This window comes from Rhinoraja longicauda, chromosome 22, assembly GCF_053455715.1.
Source record: "Rhinoraja longicauda isolate Sanriku21f chromosome 22, sRhiLon1.1, whole genome shotgun sequence".
NCBI classification, from domain to species: domain Eukaryota; kingdom Metazoa; phylum Chordata; class Chondrichthyes; order Rajiformes; family Arhynchobatidae; genus Rhinoraja; species Rhinoraja longicauda.
The window spans coordinates 13,996,603-14,023,830 of NC_135974.1; the positions used below are offsets into that span (position 1 = coordinate 13,996,603).

At 41.3% G+C, this 27,228-nt stretch overlaps 1 protein-coding gene across 5 annotated transcripts in view; it reads left to right on the top strand.

Moving 5' to 3' along the window:
* The window catches only part of ncoa6 (nuclear receptor coactivator 6), a 55,611-nt gene that overhangs the window by 22,392 nt on the left and 5,991 nt on the right, over positions 1-27,228 (top strand). For 2 of the 5 annotated variants that reach the window (XM_078418771.1, XM_078418770.1), the window contains exons 4-11: positions 1,773-1,886; positions 3,200-3,343; positions 6,667-7,428; positions 8,520-8,669; positions 9,005-10,118; positions 16,267-16,394; positions 17,132-19,540; positions 25,746-25,799. In XM_078418771.1, coding sequence (XP_078274897.1) covers positions 1,773-1,886; positions 3,200-3,343; positions 6,667-7,428; positions 8,520-8,669; positions 9,005-10,118; positions 16,267-16,394; positions 17,132-19,540; positions 25,746-25,799 — 4,875 coding nt within the window. Of the gene's footprint in view, positions 1-1,772; positions 1,887-3,199; positions 3,344-6,666; positions 7,429-8,519; positions 8,670-9,004; positions 10,119-16,266; positions 16,395-17,131; positions 20,054-25,745; positions 25,800-27,228 lie in introns of all 5 variants that reach the window. The other 3 variants (XM_078418766.1, XM_078418768.1, XM_078418767.1) reach the window with 2 other exon arrangements.

A 27,228-nucleotide genomic window follows, 5' to 3' on the forward strand; every position in this document is an offset into this window, starting at 1 on the left:
TCCATGTTTTTGGACAAAGACCCATCATTTATTTATTTGCCTCTGTACTCCAGAGATTTGTAATAGAAAAAAATCACATGTGGTTAAAGCGCACATTGTCAGATTTTATTAAAGGGTAATTTTATACATTTTGGTTTCACGATGTAGAAATTACAGCTGTGTTTATACATAGTCCCCCCATTTTCCAGTCTTTCCATCACATTTGGAAACTTTTATTGCTGTTTATCAACATGAGGACCAAAGTTGTGTCAAAGAAGCCATTGAGACAGAAAAAGCCATTATGAGGTTTACCAAAATCATCTGTTTGGAACATCATTAAGAAGGAGAGCGCTGGTGAGCTTACTAATCGCAAAGGGACTGGCAGGCCAAGGAAGACCTCCACAGCTGACGACAGAAGAACTCTCTATAATAAAGAAAAATCCCCTAACACCTGTCTGACAGATCAGAAAGACTCTTCAGGAGTCGGGTGTGAATTTGTCAATGACCACTGTCCGCAGAAGACTTCATGAACAGAAATACAGCGGCTACGCTGCAAGATGCAAACCACTGGTTAGCCACAAAAATAGGATGGCCAGGTTACAGTTTGCCAAGAAGTGCTTAAAAGAGCAACCATAGTTCTGGAAAAAAGGTCTTGTGGACAGATGAGACGAAGATTAACTTTATCAGAGTGATGCAAGAGCAAAGTATGGAGGAGAGAAGGGACTGCCCAAGATCTAAAGCATACCACCTCATCTGTGAAACACGGTGGTGGGGGTGTTATGGCCTGGGCATGTATGGCTGCTGAAGGTACTGGCTCACTTATCTTAATTGATGATACAACTGCTGATGGTAGTAGCATTATGAATTCTGAAGTGTATAGACACATCCTATCTGCTCAAGTTCAAACAAATGCCTCAAAACATTGGCCGACAGTTCATTCTACAGCAAGACAATGATCCCAGACATACTGCTAAAGCAACAAAGGAGTATTTCAATGCTAAAAAATGGTCAATTCTTGAATGGCCAAGTCAATCACCCAATCTGAACCCAATTGAGCATGCCTTTTATATGCTGAAGAGAAAACTGATGGGGACTAGCCCCCAAAACATGCATAAGCTTAAAGATGGCTGCAATACAGGCCTGGCAGAGCATCACCAGAGAAGACACCCAGCCACTGGTGATGTCCATGAATCGCAGACTTCAAGCAGTTATTGCATACAAAGGATATGCAACAAAACACTAAACATGACTACTTTCATTTACATGACATTGCTGTATCTCAAACATTGTGGTGCCTTGAAATGTGGGGACTATGTATAAACACTGCTGTAATTTCTACATGGTGAAACCAAAATGTATAAAAATGGCCTTTATTAAAATTTGGCAATGTGCACTTTAACCACGTGATTTTTTTCTATTACAAATCTCAAATTGTGGAGTACAGAGGCAAATAAATAAACGATGGGTCTTTGTCCCAAACATTATGGAGGGCACTGTATATTGACCAGAGCCTGTTCGGAGGTTATAGTCTTTAATAGCCTGATGGTTGTAGTTAAGAAGCTGCTCCTGGATGTTACAATTTTCAGGCTCCTATACCAAATTCCCAATGGCAGGAGAGAAATGATAGTGTGCCCAGGATGGTGTAGGTCACTGATGATGCTGGCTGCCTTTTTGAGGCAGTGACTTTTGTAGATCCCTTTGATCGACAAAAATATTTCAGTCAGTCGAGGCAATTATCTATACAAAAGTTTTTGTCCAATGTATTTCAAATGTCCAAAACTTTTTTTTTTCAGGTGAAGGAGTTATTAATTTGGCTTTGGTACAGCAGAGAGCCCAAGATATCAGAGTAAATGGGCCAGTGAATCCGATCAGAATGGAACCAGGATTTTCCTTGCAAGGAGGACAAGGTATTTTGGAGCAATGCCAAAATGGTCCATTTAAAATGTAGTTCTATGATCCGTTGCTTGAAATAACACATGCCTTTAGATGTTTTCTTTTGACTGATGGTGATCATATCATCATATCATATGATGATCATATCATATCATATATATACAGCCGGAAACAGGCCTTTTCGGCCCTCCAAGTCCGTGCCGCCCAGCGATCCCCGCACATTAACACTATCCTACACCCACTAGGGACAATTTTTACATTTACCCAGCCAATTAACCTACAAACCTGTACGTCTTTGGAGTGTGGGAGGAAACCGAAGATCTCGGAGAAAACCCACGCAGGTGGTATAAGATAAAAGGTCACAAGATAATTGTGAACAAGAAAGTCCCTTTGAGCTATCTCCATCAAGCATCTAACCCTCTTAAGTAATTCCAAAATTTTGCTGTCAATACTTTCAAGCATTCATTTTCTGTATTCATAATTTATTTCCATCCTTGTACATAAATACTGTAGGTAAATGGATATTTGGCATGTTTTATTTTAAATGATTTGAATTAAATGATTTAATTCAAGGAAACCTGAGTTATATATAGATTCCTAAGAGCTATAAGATTGATAAACATGGCTGAAATGAAGGTGACAATGAAAATGGGACATTATCAATTGGTTAAAGAATTGTGCTACATAGCCAGGGAGGCAATTAATGACCTGTGTTTAAAGTGATCAGTTTTGATCTGGTGGTAAAATAATTTGTATCTGATAATACGGCAACTGTCTATGTTTAGGGATTACATTGTCTGGAAAAAGAATCCTCCTGAGGACCGAAAGCTTTTACAAAGATTTTAAAATTGCACACGTGCTTGTTGATGTTGAGATGGTGTGATTAGGAACAGGAAGAATTATAATTTGGGAGAAAAAGTTTGTCCCGGTGCAAGTACTGTTGATGCAATTAGAATTTGCCAAAATAGGGGTGGCACACTGACGCAGGTGGTAGTGCCACTGCCCAACAACACTAGAGTCCCGGGTTCGATCCTGACCTCGGGTGCTGTCTGTGTCAAGTTTGCACTTACTCGTGACTGTGTGGGTTTCCTCCGAGTGCTCTGGTTTTCTCCCACATTCCAAAGACGTGTAGGTTTGTAGGTTAATTGGCTTCTGTAAATTGCTCCTCGTGTGCAGGGAGTGGACGAGGAAGTGGGATAACTAGTGTCAATGGATGATCAGTAGTCGTTGTGGACTCAGTGGGCTGAAGGCCCTGTTTCCATGCTGTATTTCTAAAACTAAAACTATTCAACAGGATTGTAATTCTGTGCTCTATTTTTTAAAATAGGTTTGATTAGAGTTAACAATCCATCTGCTCCCATGCTTCACTCGAGCAGCAACATGGCAGCTTCCTTGGTCGGCAGTGGAGCAAGTTCAGAGATGATGCAAAATAGATTACCGCATCCCTCCACTCGACCCACCGCTCAACCTGGTAAGAACGGGAATGTTTTGCATTTAAAACTTGTTTCTTGCAGGTAATTGCACTGTCAGACCAAATGGCTCTCAGTTAGAACAATTCTTTCAGTTTTAATTGTGGACTTTTGTATGCAGATTTTGAACATTTTAGGAATGTACATTTTTTCGATCTTGTTTTCCTCGATGCAGTATTATGGCATAAACATGAGGTTTTTGACACTCTTGCAAATTAGTCCTTGGTTACTAAAGTATTTGTTTATATGAAAATACACCTTCATGCTTTCCAACTGTTATACAAATTTATGAACTACCACTTTCCATAACTGGGAATACTTTTAACATTGTCAGTGCGCAGCTTTGTTGCAAGGAAGGAGAAAAGTTTCAAAATAGTGGATTATTTAAAAACTGACCCCTAGATTGCAGGTTTCAATGGAAAAGTATTGACTATTCACCCCAGCTATCCCATGATATAGTGCAAAACCCGGATTAAAATTGTGATTTTTTTTTTTTGTTTGCTCATCCCTCTTACCTAACCTTATGAGCAACACTCACTACTGTTGTAAATTTTATTTTCATAGGGTCCATGAAAGGTTAGAATAATGGTCTTTAAATGTTCTGGACCTGATTTCCTTATTTAATATAATCCTAGGTATTTATTCACAAAATGCTGGAGTAACTCTGCAGGTTAGGCAGCATCTCAGGAGAGAAGGAATGGGTGACGTTTCGGGTCGAGACCCTTCTTCAGACTGATGTCAGGGGGGCGGGACAAAGGAAGGATATAGGTGGAGACAGGAAGATAGAGGGAGAACTGGGAAGGGGGAGGGGAAGTGAGGGACAGAGGAACTATCTAAAGTTGGAGAAGTCAATGTTCATACCGCTGGGCTGCAAGCTGCCCAAGCGAAATATGAGGTGCTGTTCCTCCAATTTCCAGTGGGCCTCACTATGGCACTGGAGGAGGCCCATGACAAAGGTCAGACTGGGAGTGGGAGGGGGAGTTGAAATGCTCAGCCACCGGGAGATCAGGTTGGTTAAGGTTGGTATATACATGATTATCTAAAGTAATCATGTATATACATATATATAGGATTATTTAAAATAATCATTTATGTATATATATGTGTATATGTATGTATATAATTATATTAAATAAAGAAATCAGGTCAAGAGCATTTAAAGACCACTATTCTAACCTTTCATAGACCCTATGAAAACAAAATTTACAACAGCAGTTAGTGTTGCTCAAAAGGTTAGGTAAGAGGGATGAGCAAACAAAAATAAAATCACAATTTTATATATAAAACCTTATAACCAACACATATTTATATATTTGTAAATATAATTACATATAAATATTTGTTGGTTATAAGGTTTAAGGTGGGCGGGGAAAGATTTCATTGGAACCTGTGGGGCAATTCTTTCACACAGAGGATAGTGGCTATATAGAACGAGTTGCCAGAAAAAGCAGTTGAGGCAGGTGCTATAATAGCATTAATAAAGACATTTGTACAGGTACATTGATCGGGAAGGTTCCTGGGATATGGGCCAAATGCGGGCTGGTGGGACTAGTTTAGATGGGGCACCTTGGTTGGTATGGGAAAGTTGAACCGAAGAGCCTGTTTCCATGCTCCATGACTCTGACATTATGATGCTTTAAGAATTGGCACACAAGCTTCTTACTTCCAAGCTAACTGCTACTATTATCAATCTAGTACCAGAAAAAGGGGCAAGTTGCCACTGCCCTTCTCTTACCACTTTTTGCTTGAGGGTTTTGCTTGCCAAGTTGTCAGCGACCAAGGGCTCTAAATTGATGTGATCATGAAAATGGTGCATTTTTTAAAATTGAAATATTTGAGCGCCTGTTAAGGAAGTGCTTTCAGTTGCAGTTTATTTTGCAACTGATGATTTGGGCTATTTCAATGTTTCAAAACTATAACAACATCTGTAAGTTTGGCTTGCACAGCCTCTGCGCAATAAAATACTGCTTTTTGTAAAGACCTCCAGCTCAGTTTCTTCCAAGTGGTGAAATCCAAAACGCATCTGATGGTGAAATTCCGAAATGGAAATGAAAAATGCTAGAAACATGGTGAGTCAGGCAACTTCTGTGGAGAGCGAAACAATTAATGTTTTAGGACAAAGACCCAAAGACAGAGCTGAATTATTAATTCTGTTTCCCCCTCCACTGAATCTGACTGGTATGCTGAGTATGTTCAGCATTTTCTCTTCTTGTTTCTATCTGAAATTTCCCAAGGGCATTCAAAAGTCGTATTTGTTACCTCTTTAAAGAGTTGTATAGTGTTGTAATGTCAAATTAAAAAAATTAGTACAGCTAATCTCCAAATCTTATTTGATTAATCATAGAGTATGCGTTATACAGCAAGGAGACAGGCCCTTTGGCCCAGTTTGCCCATGCCAACTAGGGTCCCCCATCTACACTAGTCCTATCTGCCCACATTTGACCCATATCCCTCTAAACCTTAGGTAGACACAAAATGCTGGAGTAACTCAGCGGGACCGGCAGCATCTCTGGAGAGCAGGAATGGACGTTTCAGGTCGAGACCCTCGAAACCTTTCCTATTCATGTACCTGTCCAAATGCCTTTTAAATGTTGTTTTAGTTTCTACCTCAACTTCCTCCTCTGGCAGCTCATTTCATATACCCAGCACCCTCCGTGGAATTCTGGGTAATATTAGGTAGTATTGATATTGGAACAATGTACTCTGGGTAAATGAATCTGTGCATCAACTCGATCAATTCCCCTCACGATCTTGTACACTGTTGCAAGATCACCTCTCATCCTCCTACATTCTAAAGAATACAGTCCTAGCCTGCACTACCTCTCCCTATAGCTCAGGCATCAAGTCCTGAAAAATGTTAGTAGAACTTAGTTTCCGTTGTAATATCAGAATGTATTATTTCTTAGTTTAGTTCAGAGATACAGCGTAGAAACAGGCCCACTGAGTCCACGCCAACCAGCGATCCCCGGATACTAACACCATCCTACACACACTAGGGACAATTTACAATTTTTACCAGGCCAATTAACCTACAAGCCTGTATGTCTTTGGAGTGTAGGGTGGAAACCGGAGCACCCAGAGAAAATCCCCACAGATTACGGTGAGAATGTACAAACTCCGTGTGCACAGCAACCGTAGTCAGGATCGAACCTGGGTCTCTAGCGCTGTATGGCAGCAACTCTACTGCTGCGCCACCGTAGTAGAGGAACTCCAGTGGGTCAGGCCGTGTGGCATGCCAGTGAAATGCTTTTGAAGCGTGGAAATATATTGGAAAGCTTTAGGATATTTTAATTTACAGTTTGAAAATTACGTTTCATATTTTAAGCAGGTATGGATTCGGTGCTCTCAACTCTAAACATTCAAGCATCGGGGCACCACTCCGGATCATTGCCCCAGCAGCCTCACATTGTACAAGCAATGTCAACTAACCGGCAGATAGCACCAGCCAATCTGCAGCAGCACCAATTACAAGGAGGGCATTCTCCATTTAATCCAGCTCAGATTTCCATTGGTGGCACGTGGAACCAAGTGCCTTCAGCGGCGATCCAATCCCCAGTCACCCAGGGTGCTTTGGGAACTTTGGCAAATCCAATATGGAAGAAGGCTCCCATGCCTGGTCAAATGCAGCCCCAACAGCTTCAGGCAAGGCCTCCCCTGGCAACAGTACAGACCCCTGCTCATCCTCCACCTCCATACCCCTTTGGAAGTCAACAAACATCACAGGCTCATCAAACCTTTTCTCAGCCGTGCACCTCACCACAGTTTGCATCACCACCGCCGAAGAGTCACCAGGGAGGACCACCCCGAGTTCCTACACCCCTGCAGCAAGCTCACCTCACTAACAAGTCTCCGGCCTCGTCTCCTTCTACTTTCCAGCAAAGCTCCCCTTCCTCTCCAACAGTCAACCAGCCACAGCAGCACCTTGGGCCGAGAACACCACAGAGCAGTTCCCTCTCCCAGACATTTCAGCCAGCTGTGTGCCAGAGTTCTCCAAACCGAGGGCCCATTGTTCAGCAAGGAAACTTGGCCGCTGGGTTTATGATGCAGGCAAATCAGCTGGCACAGAGCTCCCATTCCACCTTAGGAGGTAAGTATTTGACCTATTTTTAATCTTAAACCTTCAGTGATATAGTTGGAAGCACTTTTTTTTAAATGTAAACCATTGTTAGCTGATAAATTGAGGAAAATTGCGGCCAATTTTGAGACATCTGTTCAATCATTTCCTTTTTATTTTGTTGGTCTTTTGTATCTTTAGTTTAGTTTATTGTCACGTGTACCGAGTGAAAAGCTTTTTGTTGCGTGCTAACCAGTCAGCGGAAAGACTGATTGCAATCGAGCCGTCCACAGTGTACAGATATATGATAAAGGAAATAACCTTTAGTGCAAGGTAAAGTCTGATTAAAGATAATCTTGAGTGATTTAAATGAGGTAGATGGTAGCTCAGGACTGCTCTCTATTTGTTGGTAGGATGGTTATTTTTTCCTGATAACAGCCCTGTTGTGATTCCCACATTAAAACAATGGCTTTGTCGAGTAGCAAAGGAACAGCTCTGTCAGCCCATCATGTCTGGGCCACCCATTAAACACTTATTTATACCGTCCTTTTATTAAATCGTCCGTTTCCATTGGCTGTCCACAAGATTCTACCACTCTCATACACACCACAAACAATTTATGGTCATTCCTACCAACCCACACATCTTTGACATATGGGTGGAAACCAGAGCACTTGGAGGGAATCCACACAATAACAGAACGTGCAAACTCTACACAAACGGCACCAGAGCTGCTGGTAGTTGGGGCAGGTACTATCGCAACATTTACGAAGCATTTAGACAGGTACATGGATGGATAGATTTAGAGGAATATGGGCGAAAGGCAGTCAGGTGCGACTAGTGTAGATGGGGCATGTTGGTCATTGTGGGCAAGTTGGGTCGAAGAGCCTGTTTCCACCTGTATGACTGGATCTAGATCGGGATTAAACATGGGTTGTTGGAATTGAACCAGCAGCTCTACAAGCTGGCTGTATTCCGGGACGTCAAATATTTTAGGATGTTTCAGGGTTGTAAAATGCCTTCAATATGTCAGAGTTTTCGCTTCCAGCAATATATCTGGTGGTGGAATTAAATTTAGCAATTCTAGTTAAATGAAAATTTGTGTCCATTTCTCCTTGTTTCAGGCATGCCAAAGCGTCTTCCACCAACCTTTCCTCCTGGTCAGCCTAATCATAACTTCACTCAATCACAGATAAACCAAGCAGTTGCATCCGCCACGTCGATGAACAGTGGTATTCTGCAGGGGCCGCCTAATCAGAATGCACCGCATCCAGGTTGGCTCTTCTGGAAAAAAATGATTGGGTTAATGTTTGGGTCTTGGTCAAGGGAGAAATGTGGGGGTTAATAGTCGTGGTTAACTGACTGGTAGCCCTATAATCATACTTGATTTTTGAGTGTATTTAGTATTTATGAACAGACTTTGCTATTCTGAATATTATCGAGAGGAAGAGGACTTCCTCATTTAAATGAAGAAATAGAATTACTCTCAGCAGAAGGTCGGCAGAGTTTTGGGGCAAATGCCCCCTTGTGTCACAAGAGAAATGTGAGAAATTGATACATGCATAATTAATTTCAAAAGTTCACTGTACTTTTGCAATTTTGTTTCTAGGTGGTCCAAATATTGCTGCTTCCCAAAATCCCATGAATGTACAGTCTCATGGGCCAACGAATATGATGCAAGCAAATCTTCTTGGACTTCATGGGAGTATGAATAACCAGCAGTCTATTAATACTCAAGTGAATATGGGTAACATGCAAGGGCAACAGGGCCTTCAGTCGCAGTTTATTGGGATGCATCAGCAAATTGCATCTTCACAAGGCCAGGTGATGAATGTTCAAACTCAAGGTCTTCATCCGTCAAGCCAGATGATTATTTCTCGTCCTCAGCTCATCCAAAACCAAATGATGATGGCGACGTCCCAAGGCCACAACGTCGTTGCATCTGGACAGAGGATGACTCCACCCAAGCAGTTGCATTCACAGCAGGGTCAGCAAATAATGACGACTCATGGGCAGTTAATAGGACCTCAAGGTCAAGTCATCTTGCAGCAGAGCCAGATGATGGGGCTCCCTGAGCAGATTGTTGTTAGTCAGGTGCGGGGAAACAAACAAGGTTTCACTAATCAGAACCAACAAAACTTAATAGTGGGGCCGGGCCAGATGATGAGGGGACCTGCCACAAACTCGCAGAGTAATATCGTTCAATTTTCCACACAGATGATCCAGCAGAATCCTCTGAATGGGAATTCTCAAGGGATTGGCATGCAAGGACAAGGGCTGAGAACATCAGTACCTCACATAACTCAGCAGCATGGTGATCATACAACATCAACCAGTGACATCAATGTAACACAGATGCTGCCTGATCTTCAAATGCAGCAAAATGCAGTTGCCTCTCATTTGCAAACCATGCAGCCAGGTAACTCTGCTGGTTCCCATTTTGCAGCCCATGGTATGACCTTCAGTTCTCCTTACAGCACAACAGCAAGTGGAAGTCAGGTATCTTTGGTCACTGCCTCTGGTTTTCCAAACAATAAAGATGTCACTCTGACAAGTCCATTGCTCGTCAACTTGCTGCAGAGTGATATTACATCGGCGCAGTTTGCTATGACCAACAAACAGAACAACCAGGCTGTCACCAAACCCAAGAAGAAGAAGCCATCGCGTTCGCAGAAGAAAAAGAACAGTGGATCTCAGCAGCCGGAAGAGCAAGCACAACATGTGTAAGTTTACCAAAGGTTCTCCATCGAAGCATGGTCTTTTAAAAGCTTTGGCTATGATAAGTGTTCTGGTAATATTGCACCTTTCTTGGTTGTGTTTGAAATGCTGTCCTTGTTGCATTTTTGTCTTGGTTGTGGTGGTCTAGATGAATCTTTTTTGAATATTATTTTATTTTTCTTGTCAGTTTTTTCCACTTGCTTACCTACCCTCTGAAAATACTGATCTATTTGCAAGGCTGTGGCTCAACAGGATACCAAAGTTCTTGGGTCTTTCTCATGCAAGAGCCAAGAAGGCTTGTATCAAAAAACTATCCTGCAGTGGGGTGGGCAACACACCCACTCCCAGTTCTGTGTTTGCCAAACCTCTGCTGTTGATTAGCAATCTTGTTGAAATGCAAAGGTGCTGCCTAATTTCTCCAGTTATTGTGGCTGCAGAGGCAATTTGCAACTCGTTTCCCTTGACTTCAGCTTGTCTATCTTGTAACTGAAGAGAGATCAGATCTTGAACCTTCTCTATAAGATCCGGTCACTCACTGGTATAACGTTCATCTAGCCAAATTAAATCATGATGTGACACATTCTTCATTTCCCCCGACCTTGGCCCAAGGAGTCAAGGATTTAATCATTTGGTTCTGGGACATAAATGAGAAAGGTTACCATCAAAGTAAGTTAGAAGTTGAGCTTGGTTGTCTCCTTTGCATTCTTTATTTACCCAGCAGTGGACTAAATAAAAGTTTTTCTATAGTGTTTTTCAGAATCAACCTTCATTATTTGGTACACAAATGTATTACTTTGAGTTTAGTTGTCTTGTGTACCGAGGTACAATGAAAAGCTTTTGTTGCGTGCTAACCTGTCAGCGGAAAGACTATACATCATTACAATCGAGCCATCCACAATGTCCAGATACATGATAAAGGGAATAACATGAATAACTTTTGGTGCAAGATAAAATCCAGTAAAGACCAATCAAAGATAGTACGAGAACCTCCAATGAGGCAGATCGTAGCTCAGGACTGCTCCCTTGTTGGTAGGATGGTTCAGTTACCTGATAACAACTGGGAAGAAACGGTCCCTGAATCTGGAGGTGTGCATTTTTTGTACTTCTATACCCCTAGCCTCATGGGAAAGGGGACAAGAGTGGGCGGTTGTGCGACTCACCCTTGATTTTGCTGGTGGGCTTGTCATGGCAGCATGAGGTGTAAATGGAGTCGATGGAAGAGAGGTTGGTTTACATAATGGTCTGGGCTGCATCCACAATTCTCTGCAATTACATGCAGTCTTGGATGGAACCGTTCCCAAACCATGCTGTGATGCACCCCGATAAAATGCATCTGTAGTTGTTGGGGGATTCTACTTTCCATCTTCATCTTACTGGAATACAATGCTATCAAACTACAGATTTATTTTAACCTATAGAACTTTGTTTTACCATAGGTTGGTGATTCTTTTCACTTTGTACTTCAGCAGTTTCTCAATGGACAACGCATGGAGGCAGATTTGTCAGAAGCAATAACAATAATTTCAAAGGATAGACATTGCCACTGTGCATCCTCTTCCAACAGCTTTTATTACAGTGGGCAGAAATATCTGCCTTCAGAATTTAACTGGTATATTGTGGGGTGGGGAAGGAATTTATAATTTCCTTCTCTGAAAAGTAAATTGTATTTTGTAGCCTCCAGAATGTCCCCAAAATCTCCCCCTGCCAATGAATCAAACTAAAAGTAGTTATTGTAATAGTTGGAAATACAATAGCCAATTTGCACAGCTAAGTTTCAAACATGCAGAGAAATGATCAAAATTGTTGTAGTGTTGCTTTGAATAATCCACACTAGGAGTCCAATAATTCTACCTCACAAAATGCTATGGAATTTTTTTGTGTACCCAAAAGGATGTACAGCTGATTTGAAAGATCCCGCACTCAGTTCTAGCTTAGCCCGGCAATGAAGTGGTATGTTATTTTCTCAGTTCTTTGAAGTTAATTTAGAATCTACCACGTTTCTAATTTGAGTGAGAATGTAATCGCTCAGGTTGTTTTTGTATTGTTTGGTTCAGTTACCAGCAGTGGGTTATTTGACATCCCGGTTTAATGCGACTATATGTATGGAAGAATAATTTTTCACAACCTTTTCATTTTTTTGGAAAGCGCATTGATGGCATGAGTGATTGGGGAAGCACCTTAGTATTCAATTATGTAATTCTTCAATTTACCACTGGCTTCTGTTGTCCATTTAATGACATCCCCTCAATTGTTGGAGTCAGTGTTTCCGCAGTTGACACATTTGAGTTCATTAATTTCAAACGCTTCCTCTTTTCTGTGTTTTGCAATAATACTGCCAAGCTCAGGCTAATAATTTGTATCTTTGCACTTTTTAGAAGCTTTCCACATCTGTAATTTAAGCTTCTCTCCTTTTTGTCTCGTATCACTCATTGTCTACTTTGAAAAGATTGTACCCTGTGCAATCTATATTTGGAAGCTTTGTCAGTACATAGACATCAAAGTTGATGCATATCTTTGACTCGGCTTTTAACAAGTGTGCAAACTGGGGGGTACGTCTTGTCAAGACAGGTAGACCAGTGTTTCATTTTTCTGTGAAATATCCGGTGTGCAGTTTAGACAACTGAGGAACGTTTGAATCAAAAACAATCACCAAGTATCGGGGCACCATGTCGGAGGACGAACTGTTTAAAACACTCGAATCAAATCCTGTTGTACACATATCAAATTCCTTGAGATTTTTAGCAGATGGCACAATAATGAAATTATTATAAAACCAAAAAGGTATTTGCACACTTGTTGAGATTATTCTAATTGGAATAATTCATGTACAGATCCACCAACAATTTTCCTGGCACCCTTGGTTCCAGAGTCTAGTTGGATTATCCTTGCAGGACCAACGAGGTCACGTGATAATAGTTCAACAATACACCTCTGCCCCACTAATTATACCCCTCCCGTGTCTCCAAAGCACCATGGACTGTTAGAAACATAAATAAAACAAATATTAAATGCAAATTAAATTTCCAGCAAAACTAGCATTTCTTCCATTATTTCACGAGTTGGCCTCGGAGAGAAGGAAACAGTTCCTTTGGACCTTGCAGCATACTTGCCCATTATAGTTGTGTGGTTTCTGCCTTGATTAGGGCCAAACTCTTGACTCCCAAAGAGTTGTGCTATCAGCTGATACAAGAGGTCCTATTAAACTGTAAAATACATCTCAAGGTGGGGAGGCGGTGGGGTGTGAAAAACAGTTCATCTTGGCAGTTGAGTAAACTCAAAATCAACCAAAAATATTGTTAGCTTCTTAACTCGTGATGGTTTACTTTTTCTTGGATGTCAGCCCTTGCTTGTGCCTGTCCCACTCTGCCATTAAAAAAAAATATATATACAGTGCATTCAGAAAGTATTCAAATCCCTTCACTTTTTCCACATTTTGCTACATTACAACCTTATTTTAAAATGGATTAAATTCATTTTTTATAATTAATCTACACACAATACCCCATAATAAAAAAGCAAAAACAGGTGTTTAGATATTTTTGCAAAGTAATTAAAAATAAATAACTGAAATATCACATTTACATAAGTACTCAGACCCTTTGCTAGGACACTCAAAATTGAGCTTATGTTCATCCTATTTCCATTGATTATCCTTGAGATGTTTCTCCAGCTTGATTGGAGTCCCCCAGTGGTAAATTAAGTTGATTGAACATGATTTGGAAAGGCACGCACCTGTCTATATATGGTTCCACAGTTAGCAGTGCATGTCAGAGCAAAAACCAAGCCATGAAGATGAAGGAATTGTCCATAGTCCTCTGAGACAGGATTGTGTCGAGACACAGATCTGGAGAAGGGTATAAAACGATTTCTGCAACATTGCAGGTCTCGAAGAGCACAGTGGCCTCTGTCATTCTTAAATAGAAGAACTTTGGAACCACCAGGACTCTTCATAGACCCGGCCAAACTGAGCAATCGGGGGAGAAGGGCCTTGGTCAGGGAGGTGACCAAGAACCCAATGGTCACTCTGACAGAGCTCCAAAGTACCTCTGTGAAGATGGGAGAACCTTACCCCAATACCCCATAATAAAAAAGCAAAAACAGGTGTTTAGACATTTTTGTAAAGTAATTAAAAAGAAATAACTGAAATATCACATTTACACAAGTATTCAGACCCTTTGCTATGACACTCAAAATTGAGTGTATTTTCATCCTGCTTCCATTGATTATCCAGAAGGACAACTATATCTGCAACACTCCACCAATCAGGCCTTTATGGTTGAGTGGCCAGACGGAAGCCATTCCTCAGTAAAAGGCACATGGCAGCCTGCTTGGAGTTTGCCAAAAGGCACCTAGAGGACTCTCAGACCATGAGAAACAAGATTCTCATGAAACCAAGATTGAACTCTTTGGTCTGAATGCCAAGTGGCACTGCTCATCACCTGGCCAATACCATACCTACAGTGAAGCATGGCGGTGGCAGCATCATGCTGTGGGGATGTTTTTCAGCGGCAGGAACTGGGAGACTAGATAGGATTGAGGGAAAGATGAACAGAGCAAAGTACAGAGAGATCCTTGATGAAAACCTGCTCCAGAGTGTTCTGGACCTCAGACTGGGGCGGAGGTTCACCTTCCAACAGGACAATGACCCTAAGCACACAACCAAGAAAACGCAGGAGTGGCTTCGTGACAAGTCTGTGAATGTCCTTGAGTGGCCCAGCCAGAGCCTGGACTTGAACCTGATCGAACATCTCTGGAGGGACCTGAAAATAGCTGTGTATCGACGCTCCCCATCCAACCTGACAGAACTTGAGACGATCTGCAGAGAAGAATGGGAGAATTTACCCAAATACAGGTGTGCCAAGCTTGTAGCGTCATACCCAAGAAGACTTGAGGTTGTAATCACTGCCAAAGGTGCCTCAACAAAGTACTGAGTAAAGGGTCTGAATACTTACGTAAATATGATATTTCAGTTATTTCTTTTTAATTACTTTGCAAAAATTTCTAAATGCCTGTTTTCGCTTTTTATATTATGGGGTATTGTGTGTAGATTGATGATTTAAAAAAAAAGAATTTAATCCATTTTAAATAAGGCTGTAACGTAGCAAAATGTGGAAAAAGTGAAGGGGTCTGAATACTTTCTGAATGCACTGCATATACAGTCGCCTCAAGTTTTGTGCAAGGATTACGTGCTTGAAAAGCAGTGCGTAAATCAAAAGTGCCTAAATTAAACATATACGCAGTAAATTTAAGCACATTATTGCAACAATACCATCACATAAATTGAGCTTTGGTATTAAAGGAACAGGTGCGTTATATCAAAAATGCATAAATCGAACATGCGTGAAATGCGAGGTGCCTGTATTGATATTAGTACAATATAATTTAATACAATTGCAAGTGTTTCAAGATTACGATTGTGTCCCTTGTGTACATTTTCAGTTTGTTTTCGTGGCATTTGGTAATCCACTGATAAAATTTAACATACAAAGAAACAAAATCCATTTAGCAGGTAGTTAATGCTCAGATTTTTCAAATCATGATAGTCTTTAGTCTTTTGAAGCAGAGTAAAAGCTTGCTTGTTGAAAGTAGATTTGAGTAAAAATGAAATGCAACAGATAAGTATTATTGATGTTCCACATCTCTCAGAAATCTGATCCTTCAGTTTGCATCAATAATTCTTTCCTACAATTTTTATGATGTTAATTTATTTTTTTCCTTTTTACAAGGAATCTTTCTTTCTTCCATCCCACCCCGCCCCCCTCCCATTCTGAGTCATAAATGTTTTATTTTTGTGGCTGGTAGGATTTGCTTGTTCTATAATTTTTATTCTCTCTTTCTTCCTCTTTTTCATTATCCCGCTCAAGTTGGCAGTTTCAATTGTATTTTGTGGCTCATGATCCATTAAAGTAAATTGATTTCATTGCCTTTTTTTATGGGCCCTGGGATCAGAAGTAAAATAATGCAGCATGCCTTGGCCCCAAACATTGCAGATGAAATCGATTTAATATAGTATAATGGATCGTAAACCACAAGTTGCAATTCATATAGCCAATTAAAGCAGGCTTTCTGAAGTTGGAGTTCTCTGGAGTAATGAATGAGGTGAGGTCCCATTATGTGTATGTACCACGGTTAAAACAATATTAATTGTTGTAGGATTTCTGATACCCGTCAAATGCAGCCTGGGCTGGATGATGGCGATCCACAGCAAATGGCAGGAGAGCAGGGTGTAGGAATGGACCCAGCAGCCAACAAATTATCTGAATTTGCAAATCGATCTGCCGGTAAGTAATTTGTGTAAGAGAAGCTTTGATACTTCTGTGTAAACAAAAAAAAGTTCGTATGTAAAATTTAAACTTCTGCAAATCTGAAATGAGAACATTCATTAAATCTGTTGACATCCGAAGGAGAATGTTTCATTGTTTTGAATAACACATTTTAAACTACATTTTAAATGCTTGCAGCAGAGAAAAAAACATTTCCACATAGGAAAATATGCTAACGTTTGAGATTTTAAATTTGATTCCTTGATAACTAAACTTCTTAAATACTCAATTTTATTTTGGGATAATATTACCCTAAGTTTTATCCTCAGTTTTATTCAGTTAAGTGGCATAAATGCCTATTACAATTATAATCTATTAGTGAATTTTTTTTCTCTGCTGCCAAACTCCAACATTCCCAAAAAAGTGTTTTGGAAGGAACTGCAGATGCTTGTTTATGCTGAAGATGGACACAAAGTGCTGGAGCAACTCAGCGGGTCAGGCAGCACCTCTGGAGAAAAAGCATGGGTGATGTTTCGGGTTGGGTCTGAAGAAGGATTCTGACCCATCCTTTTTCTCCAGAGATGCTGCCCACTGAGTTACTCCAGCACTTTGTGTCTATTCCCCAAAAATGACTGTTTTCAAGAAACAGTGGGTCAAATGATTCTGTTGTTTTCTAAGGATGTTCCTAGTTTAGAAATTGTAATGATTTGGCAGGTTGCTCCCCATCAATTTTCTGTTTTGTGTGTTCTACACAGGATTCCACTTGCAGCCAGTTGATCAGAGAGCACTACAACAGACGTCCATTCAACCCATCCAGCACTCCCAACAGCAACAGCAGCAGCAACAACCCCAGCAGCAACAGCAAATGATGATGATGTTGATGATGAAGCAGCAACAGCAGCAGCAGCAGCAACAGCAGGACTTAGCAAAGCCAATTAGAATTCCAATGAACCCCAATACGCAACCATCAAAACCAACCTTAACGCCAGATGTATCAAGAATGCCAATGAACACAGCTGGTAATAAAGCAGTCATGGTAAGCATGCCTGGCCAGAGTGGAGTGCCACCATCACCAGATAAGTCAAGGATGCCCTTATTGGTTGGCCATCAAGCTGGCAACACTCTAAGGAAGATGACTTTCCAAGAAAGTATGCAAAACGTCCCATCATCAGTCCCCGAGGAAGGCAATCCAACTACTCATCATCCTGATGGAATGGGAACTGAGCTTTCGCTTCCCACTGGAGTCCAACTTAATCCAGGACCCCAGCCTGTTCCCCATCCAACTCAAGTGCTCATCACCGGGACTAAACCAGGACATTCTCAGATCCCAACACAAGGTGTAAGTCCACAACAGCAGGGACCTCTTCCTTTGCAAGGTGCTCACAACCTTCATTTTCCGAATAATACTACCACTACTACGCAAACCTCAAGACCGAAAACACCAAACCGAGCAAGCCCCAGACCCTACTTTCCCCATACACCCACCAGTAGACCGCCCAGCACAGAACCTTCTGAGATCAGCTTATCGCCCGAAAGGCTGAATGCTTCTATCGCAGGTCTCTTTCCCCCTCAAATCAACATTCTCTTGCCTCCTAGGCAGCCCCCTCTAAATAGAGGGTTTGATCAGCAGGGTCTAAATCCAACTACACTGAAAGCAATTGGACAGGCCCCAACCAGCATTCCTCCTCATGCCACCAACCCTTCTGTTTCTACAGCATCGCAAGCAAATAAACTGGATTCGGTTATAGTCAGTTCGGCTAAACAGGTTACTGCAAAACGTTCGACTGCCAGTACGAGCAGGAGAGCTAGCACTGGGGCCAGTAGGAAAACTTGTCAAAGTTCAGGCAGACAAAGTGGGAAAGCCCTGAAGTCGACCTTGACCCTTCAACAGAGCCCAGCCCTCATCCCAAACATGGATGTACAAAAGAACGTTCTGATGAATGCTGCACAAATTCTGTCAAATCCAATTCCCGGAAGTTTGAGTGATCCCACCAATACAGTTCCAACTGCTCCAAATCTACAAATGTCTGTCAGAATCCCAGCTAACAACTCTGAAGAAAGTGGTGGCAACAATGTGTTGAAACAGGTCTCTGGTAACAAGGAGCAGGTGACTTTTGAGTACAATCCTCAAAGCATAAACAAGTTGGGAAAGAAAAAAGGGCCTGAGATTCAAGCAAAACGGGGAACGAAGCCGCTAGAATCCAGTAAAGCTGGTGGATGTGGAGATGAGAAAAGCCTGCGATCTTTACGAGAGGTTCCAATTTCATTTAATCAACTTTTGGATAATTCTGGTAGTCCTGGTGCTGCCATTAAGACCACTAGTTCCAATCAAATGGAGCAATCTACACCTGGAGATAAAGAGAAAGCAGTGGCACCCGATGAACCTGTTGTTAAGGAAATTCCTAGCACATCATCACAACTTGTTTGTGACACTGGTTTAGCACCGAATCGACCGGAAGCAGGAGAATTAAATACTAATGTGACTCCGAGCGGTCCAACATTGGTGCCTACACCAGTCGTATCTGCATCCATTTCTACTTCAAATCCAGTTACAGTGTTTTTGAATTCCAGTCCCATTAAGTCTACAAGCAATGTAATTGCACCTACACAGACTCAGTCCCAGCCTACAGTTGTTTCATCCGTTGTCACAATGCCGACCTTGGGGAGCAAAGTGATATCTGACGTACAGCCAGTGGTACAGGCAGGTTCACAGCCAGCATTTATTACCGCACCTGTATTTATAAATACATCTGTATTCCAGGTTGTTAAAGAACCTTTGCTACCCCAATCAACCACCGTTCCCAAAGTAACTTTACCTTCGACTTCTTCATTGGTATCCCAGTCTGTTACTGTAATCCAGGTATCTCACACTGCTCAGAGTTCATCATGCTCTGCAGTTTCAACGACCCCATCTGTTAATAACACCATTAACTCCACGTCTGCACCAACGAGTAGAATGCTGGCTCCAAAGTCATCTGCCTCCCCAGTTCAACCACCATCCACCTCTCCGGCTCCTCCAAACATCTCCTCACCATCTCCTCACAGGTCAGCTGCAGACTTCAACCTCAGTGAATCTCTTCAGAATAACGGCACGGTTGATCAAAGCTCCTCAGCTTCATCCCACCCAACAGCAGTTGCAACATCGCCCACTTCGGCTAGCCCAGGTAGCTCTAATAATAGTAGGCGAAGTCCAATATCATGCAACAAAGGAAGAGGGAAAGTAGATAAGATTGGTCAATTCCTTATGACCAAAGCGTGTCAGAAGGCATCCCCTGATAAAAAAGACGACCCACCAGCATCTGAATTGGCTTCCCCTGGTGTTGATGATCAGGGGCAAAAAGCAGCACTTCCTGGTAGCCCTGAAGGAGAAGTTGCTCCTGCAGAAACTAATCAGACCAATATTCCTTCTCCAGCTAGTCAACCAGATCTAGGCACTTCTGCTAACATCACACTTGGTGCAACTAGCAGCTCTACTTCTTCTGTCTCTGTTTCTTCACCTGCAAGTACATTGAATAGCACTTCTCAAAACAATGTCGCATCAGCTGCCAGCCCCCAAAGTCGTGAGCCTGAATCAGTAGTACCTGTTGGTGATAGCAGTCTTGCAGTCTCACAGTCTGAGGGAAGTTGTTCGTCAGCAGAGAAAGTGGGAGCAGATAAAGAACACCTACCAACTACAGGTATCTTAATTGGTACTGTGCATGTGTTTGCCGAATTCTGTGTGAATTAAGTAAGCATCAGCACATTGTCTTATTTGTTATCATTTTATGTAGCCTGTAGTTTAACCCCCATGTTTGCATCTTTGAGTTGCTTCTAAAATTAAGAGTAACCATCATTCCACCAATGGACCATAATCTGTCACACCATTTAGCTTAGCATTGCATGCCTTGATTTTGAGCCATATTTCAGTTTATTGGACAGTTTGAGAATAGAAAGCAAAAATAATGTCAAATTTTAATCCAAATTATTCTGTAATGTTGCATGAATCCAACTTTCTAATGTGTTTTGGCTACAGTTTTGATTAGTTATTTAATTGCAAAATCTTGATTATTGTACAATTTCTGTCAGTCATTGTTTGAATGTCCTTCACCTTCATATTACAAATATTTTTTTGTTACAAAAGTATTACTAATTTCAAGAAGGTTAATCTCGAGGAGACACCATAAATGTAGAACAGTGCAGAACAGAAACGGAATCTTCGACCCATAATGTCTGAGTTGGACATGATGCCAAATTAAAGATAGACGCAAAAAGCTGGAGTAACTCAGCGGGACAGGCTGTAACTCTGGAGAGAAGAAATGGGTGACGTTTCGGGTCGAGATCCTCCTTCAGACCGTTGAGACCCGAAACGTCACCCATTCCTTCTCTCCAGAGATACTGCCTGTCCCGCTGAGTTACTCCAGCTTTTTGTGTGTATCTTCGGTTTAAACCAGCATCTGCAGTTCCTTCTTACACATGATGCCAAATTAAACTAATCTCTGCCTATACGTGATCCATATCCCTGCATTCCAATTTGTCTACCTGAAAGCCATTTCACCTAGTTAATCCTTGAAAAAGAATTTGAATTAACACAGTGCCTTTTGCAACCATGAAGCATTCTAATTCCAGCCAATTAAGTATTTTTAAAGTGCATTTGCTGTTGTGCTGCAAGAAAATATGTCGGCTATTTTGTGCACTACAAACATCTAAAATCACTAAAGATGCAAATGTTTTACAGTAAACATTGGCCTAACATGCACCTCAAACAGCAGCTTAATCTTTTTTCAAAACATTTACTGGAGAGAATTGCTGGTGACCCTTGATCTAAACATGTAAAAGATTGAACCCCTCTTTTTTTCTGAAGGGATTACCATGTGATCAAAATGCTGGAATAGCTCAGTGGGTCAGTACACATCTCTGGAGAACATGTATAGGTGACGTTTCGGATCGAGACCCTTTTTCGCACTCCAGTCTGAAGAAGGGTTCCGACCCAAAACGTCACCCATCCTTTTTCTCTAGAGGAGCAGCCTAACCTGCTGAGTTACTCCAGCCCTTTGTATCTGTCTTTGGTATTAGGTGGTTGGCCAGTCCTTTGCTATAATAAGGACTCTTTCTGTGTTTGGCAAAATCCATAAACAGTCAGTCATTCAAACCTTCCTCGTTCAATTACTCAAATATATGGTCCACCACCAAGCCCCATCTGTTGAATGATTCCAGGCTCGTGTGCATAAATTTTCAATAACAAGAGCAAAGGGATGATAAGATGAATGATGAGATAAATCCCCAGGGCCAGGTAGGCTGCATCCCAGAGTGCTTAAGGAGGTAGCCCCAGAAATAGTGGATGCATTAGTGATAATTTTTCAAAACTCTTTAAATTCTGGAGTAGTTCCTGAGGATTGGAGGGTAGCTAATGTAACCCCGCTTTTCAAAAAGGGAGGGAGAGAGAAAACGGGGAATTACAGACCAGTTAGTCTAACATCGGTAGTGGGGAAAATGCTAGAGTCAGTTATTAAAGATGGGATAGCAGCACATTTGGAAAGTGGTGAAATCATTGGACAAAGTCAGCATGGATTTATGAAAGGTAAATCATGTCTCACGAATCTTATAGAATTTTTCGAGGATGTAACTAGTAGAGTGGATAAGGGAGAACCAGTGGATGTGTTATATCTGGACTTCCAGAAGGCTTTCGACAAGGTCCCACATAAGAGATTAGTATGCAAACTTAAAGCACACGGTATTGTGGGATCAGTATTGATGTGGATAGAGAACTGGCTGGCAGACAGGAAGCAAAGAGTAGGAATAAACGGGTCCTTTTCAGAATGGCAGGCAGTGACAAGAGGGGAAGGCTCAGTGCTGGGACCCCAGCTATTTACAATATATATTAATGATTTGGACGAGGTTTGTACTCGCTGGACGAGGGAATTGAATGCAACATCTCCAAGTTTGCGGATGACAGGGAGCTGGGGGGCAGTGTTAGCTGTGAGGAGGATGCTAGGAGGCTGCAACGTGACTTGATAGGTTAGGTGAGTGGGCAAATGCATGGCAGATGCAGTATAATGTGGATAAATGTGAGGTTATCCACTTTGGTGGCAAGAACAGGAAAGCAGACTATTATCTGAATGGTGGCCGATGCAACGAGACCTGGGTTCGTGGTACACCAGTCATTGAAAGTAGGCATGCAGGTGCAGCAGGCAGTGAAGAAAGCGAATGGTATGTTGGCATTCATAGCGAGAGGATTTGAGTATAGGAGCAGGGAGATTCTGCTGCAGTTGTACAGGGCATTGGTGAGACCACACCTGGAGTATTGCGTACCGTTTTGGTCTCCTAATCTGAGGAAAGACATTCTTGCCATAGAGGGAGTACAGAGAAGGTTCACCAGATTGATTCCTGGGATGGCAGGACTTTCATATGAAGAAAGACTGGATAGACTCGGCTTGTACTCGCTGGAATTTAGAAGATTGAGGGGGGATCTTATAGAAACTTACAAAATTCTTAAAGGGTTGGACAGGCTAGATGCAGGAAGATTGTTCCAGATGATGGGGAAGTCCAGAACAAGGGGTCACAGTTTAAGGATAAGGGGGAAGTCTTTTAGGACCGAGATGATCAGCCATGATCATATTGAATGGCGGTGCAGGCTCGAAGGGCCGAATGGCCTACTCCTGCACCTATTTTCTATGTTTCTATGTTTAAGTTGCATCCTCTGCTGCTTCAAAGAATGCCATTGTGCAATCCCTACATTTCTCTGGTGCTGAAGCCAATACCACAAAGGATTTCAAGGATTATAAATAAGTGTCCAAAGACTCATTTCATCTTAATTAGGCACCAATGACATTTAAAAGACAATTTAAATTATTTAATAATAAGACAGTAATGCCAGTACTAATTCCATTGGAACTGTAGGACTTAAAACATTTAACTTCTGGAAGAGTTTGAATTGGATGAATACAGCCTTTGGGGAAGTGAAGGATCGTCAATGTAAAATTGCCCGTGAATGCAGTTTAGAAGTTATGTTTTCTGCATTGAATTATTGGTGCATGGAAGATTTTGTAGCAGAAAATAACTTTTGCGACCTCGTGGAGAAATATCTAGTCAAATGTTGAGAATGCGTGTAGTGGTTTTCGATTGCTTTAACATGTATTGAAGCATACATAATGATCAACTAGTTGCTTTCTCTGTTATGGAGTGGTTGTATGCCAGTGAGATTTAGGATAAGCAAAGAAGGCTCTTAACAGGATTTGTATTTAGATGGAGGGTTTCATGGATGGAACAGTTTGGTTCCATCTGGTACTAGTTTCAAACTACGTTTATGTTATTATCGCTGGTCTGATTTAGCAAGTGATGTTAATATAATAAGAATTGCGTGCAATGAACAGCATAGTTGGCAAAAAAGAGAGCAGCTGTAGGAAGTGGGCGGGTCAGGCAGCATTTGTGGAGGGGAATGGACAGTCGATGTTTAGAGTCGAGACCCTTCCTCCAGACCTTCTAGCTGAAGGGTCTCAACCTGAAACATCGCCTCTTGTACCTCCATAGAAATGGGCCGTTTGGCCCAGTGGTTCATGGAATCTGAGCTGCACAAGCCATTTCCCATCATGCCACATCTGCTCCCATGACTATAACCTGCTCTTCATGATGTGCCTCACCAGCTTCACCTCAATACACATCTACTATTTGTCTCAGTTATTTATTACCATAATGAGCTTCACATTCCAGCCACTCTGGGCAAGGACATTTTACGTGAATTCTTCAATTAATTTGTTTTCTATCTGAGGAGTTTTACTTCTCCCCTTTTGGTTGACTATTCTAATTCTTCTCATGCCTTCCTCTTTATCAGATCTATTCTTCCCTTTGGAACAGAAATTCAAATGTTAATTGGGTTTGAATTGCTGCAGCTTTCTGTCTAGTTTTACCACTTGGTCCAGTTCACTGTTCATAGGTTCTCGGAGCAGAATTGGGCCATTTGGCCCGTTAAGTCTACTCAAAACACAAATCAAAGGAAGATTGCAACAGTGTAGGTAATCCACAGTCACATTAATGTGGCAATTATCAATTTTGACAAATTTCTATCAACATTTATATTATTTGAGTATTTTAAGTGCATATCCTCCCCTTTCCCCACCCCCCAACTATTTTTCAGGCAAGTTGAGGCAAAAATTGTACAAAAGCACAAAAATTTGGTTGCTGAATCTGAAATAAAAGATGTATAAAATACTAAATCACTGTTACATTCGTGTAGAACAAGTGGCACTGATAATTTTGAATGTCAGATTTATTTGAGGCAGCTAAGAAGTGGTAGATGGGTGACAGAACCTTTTCTTCATAGCAGAGAGGTCACAAAGTGCTGGAGTAGCTCAGCTGGTCAGGCAGGGAGCCTGGGGAACATGGATAGGTGATGTTTCTGGTCGGGACTCTTCAGTCTGACCCGTAATGTCTCCTATCCATGTTCTCCAGAGATGCTGCCTGATCTCCTAAGCTATTCCAGCACTTGTGTCTTTTGTAAACCAGCATCTGTATTTCTTTGTTTCAATGCTTCATAGCGAGTTTATTTCTGAGTGTATTATTTTTTGAACATGACATGTTATTGATGTTGAAATTTATTTCTAATTTTACTTTACTTGGAACTTTATTTGCTTTCAAATATACAGGTTTCCTGGCTAAATATGTATGATCTAGTTCTGTGCATTTGGAAGGAGACCATCCTGTCTGCTCCCCATACATAATTATTTTTCAAGGATGCAACCAATTTCCTTTTGAAAGTTGTTCTTAAATCTGCTTTCACCACTTTCAGACAATTTACTCCAGATCATAATATCATGCTGCAAAAAACTTCATATCTCCTGGTTCTTTTGACAATCGATTAGCACAGTTACTCTAATCACTGTGTCTCCTCTCAATGGAAACAATTTTCCCCTTTCTATTCTTATCTGAAACCCTCACTTCAAACATTAAATCTCTCGTTGTCTTCTCTGATTTCTAAATGAATTGTTAAGTAAACTTTTGCCAGTCCAGTCAAGATCCAGCTGTAAATTACCCTCAGGATGGGCAGAGGTTGCATATCTTTTATTCTCCCTCCATATTCCTCATCCTTCCTCTATTAGCGAAATTGGGAATTCTTAAATTGAACTTTTTGGGTTGAACTACTGTTGTTTTAATAAGTGATAATCAATCACCAATATGCTGCATTAATTTAACTTATAAAGTTAACAATACTCTGCTCATTGGCATTTACTAATGGCAGCCAATGTAAATGTTAAGTTTTTATGCATGCAAAAATTTCCATTGGTATTTTAATTAAAACAATTATTTGATTCCCATTTGTATTACTCATGGTGACATTGTTTCCATATCTTTCAAAATATTGGCATCCCATCTACTGTTTTTCTGTACTTTTGCTAGTTGTGCAAAGAAAAGAGTCTTTGGAACATTGGGACACAGGACTGCCAGCCACAGGTAAGTCATTGTGGTTTTAATGATCTTTATGTACACTGTATTGTGCACATTCCTTATAGTTACAATTCTTTCAATTAAAAATACTTGAAACAATCCACTGGGATATGAATTTCAAATTGAGTTGGAAGCTCATCGCTAATGATGTTTCCTTGTAACGATACTAATGCATGTCATGATGTGGCTTACATTACCATTATACTGCAGTCTAGATTTGGCTGAATGTTAGCTAGCTTTACCATTAGTTTGAGCTGAATGGGGATGAGGGGGAATTTATTCAGCTAGAGGGTGGTGAATCTGTGGAATTCATCACCACAGATGGCTGTGGAGGCCAAGACATTAGGTATTTTTAAAGCAGAGGTTGATGGGTTCTTGATTAGTCAGGGCATCTAAGTTTACAGGGAGAAGTCAGGAGAAGGATTGAGAGGGAAAAATAGTTAGCCATGATAAAATGGCGGAGTAGACTCGAAGGGCCTAATGGCTTGTGGTCTAAATGTGTCCGTGTCCCAGAAATGAAGGGTATTTAATTAAGCATTGTGCATAACTACTTTGATAATTCCTGGCATTGGAAAATGTGCATTTTAATTTTGTTCATCCGTTCACTTTCTCCTCTTTATTCTTCTCCACTCATCCCAATTCCAAACGCCCAGGTGGACTGTAAGGGTTACACAGCCGGTTAAAATTGACTAGTAGGTCATTCAGCATATAGCGATGTAATAATCAAGTTCCTCAGCTAGCAGTGGGAGTTCCGAGACATCAGTCCAGTGGTGTGACTTTGAATTCAACTATGGCCTCTCAGGAAATTAAGTACTTGTACGCAAAAAAAAATATCTTGTTAACGGTAAATGTGAAACTACTGTATTGTCATAAAAACCCACATCATTTGTGGGCGACACGGTGGCGCAGCGGTAGAGTTGCTGCCTTACAGCAAGAGGGACCCGGGTTCGATGCTGACTATGGGCGCTGTCTGTACGGCGTTTGTACAGAGTTTGTACATTCTCCCCATGACCTGCATGGGTTTTCTCTGCGTGCTCTGGTTTCTTCCCGCACTCCAAAGGTGTTGTTTTGTAGGTTAATTTGCTTCGTTAAAAATTATATTTGTCCCCAGTGTGTGTGTGTGTAGGAAACTGCTAGTGTATGGGGATCACTGGTCAGTATATACTCGGTGGGCCGAAGGGCCTGTTTCTGTGCTGTAAACTCTAAACAAATTTACTATCTTCTGGTTCCAGGTGCACTAATGTGGTTGACCTTTACTGCTTCAGTTCAGGGCCAATGAGGAATGAGTGTGAAATGCTAGCCGTGCCAGCAATGTACACATTCTATGAACACGTCACAGTCAGCAGGTGAATGGAGGATGGGTAGGATTGGGCCAAAACTTGAGTTTGGGTAATACCACTGCAAAATACCAAGGAATGAATGAGGGGAAATTACT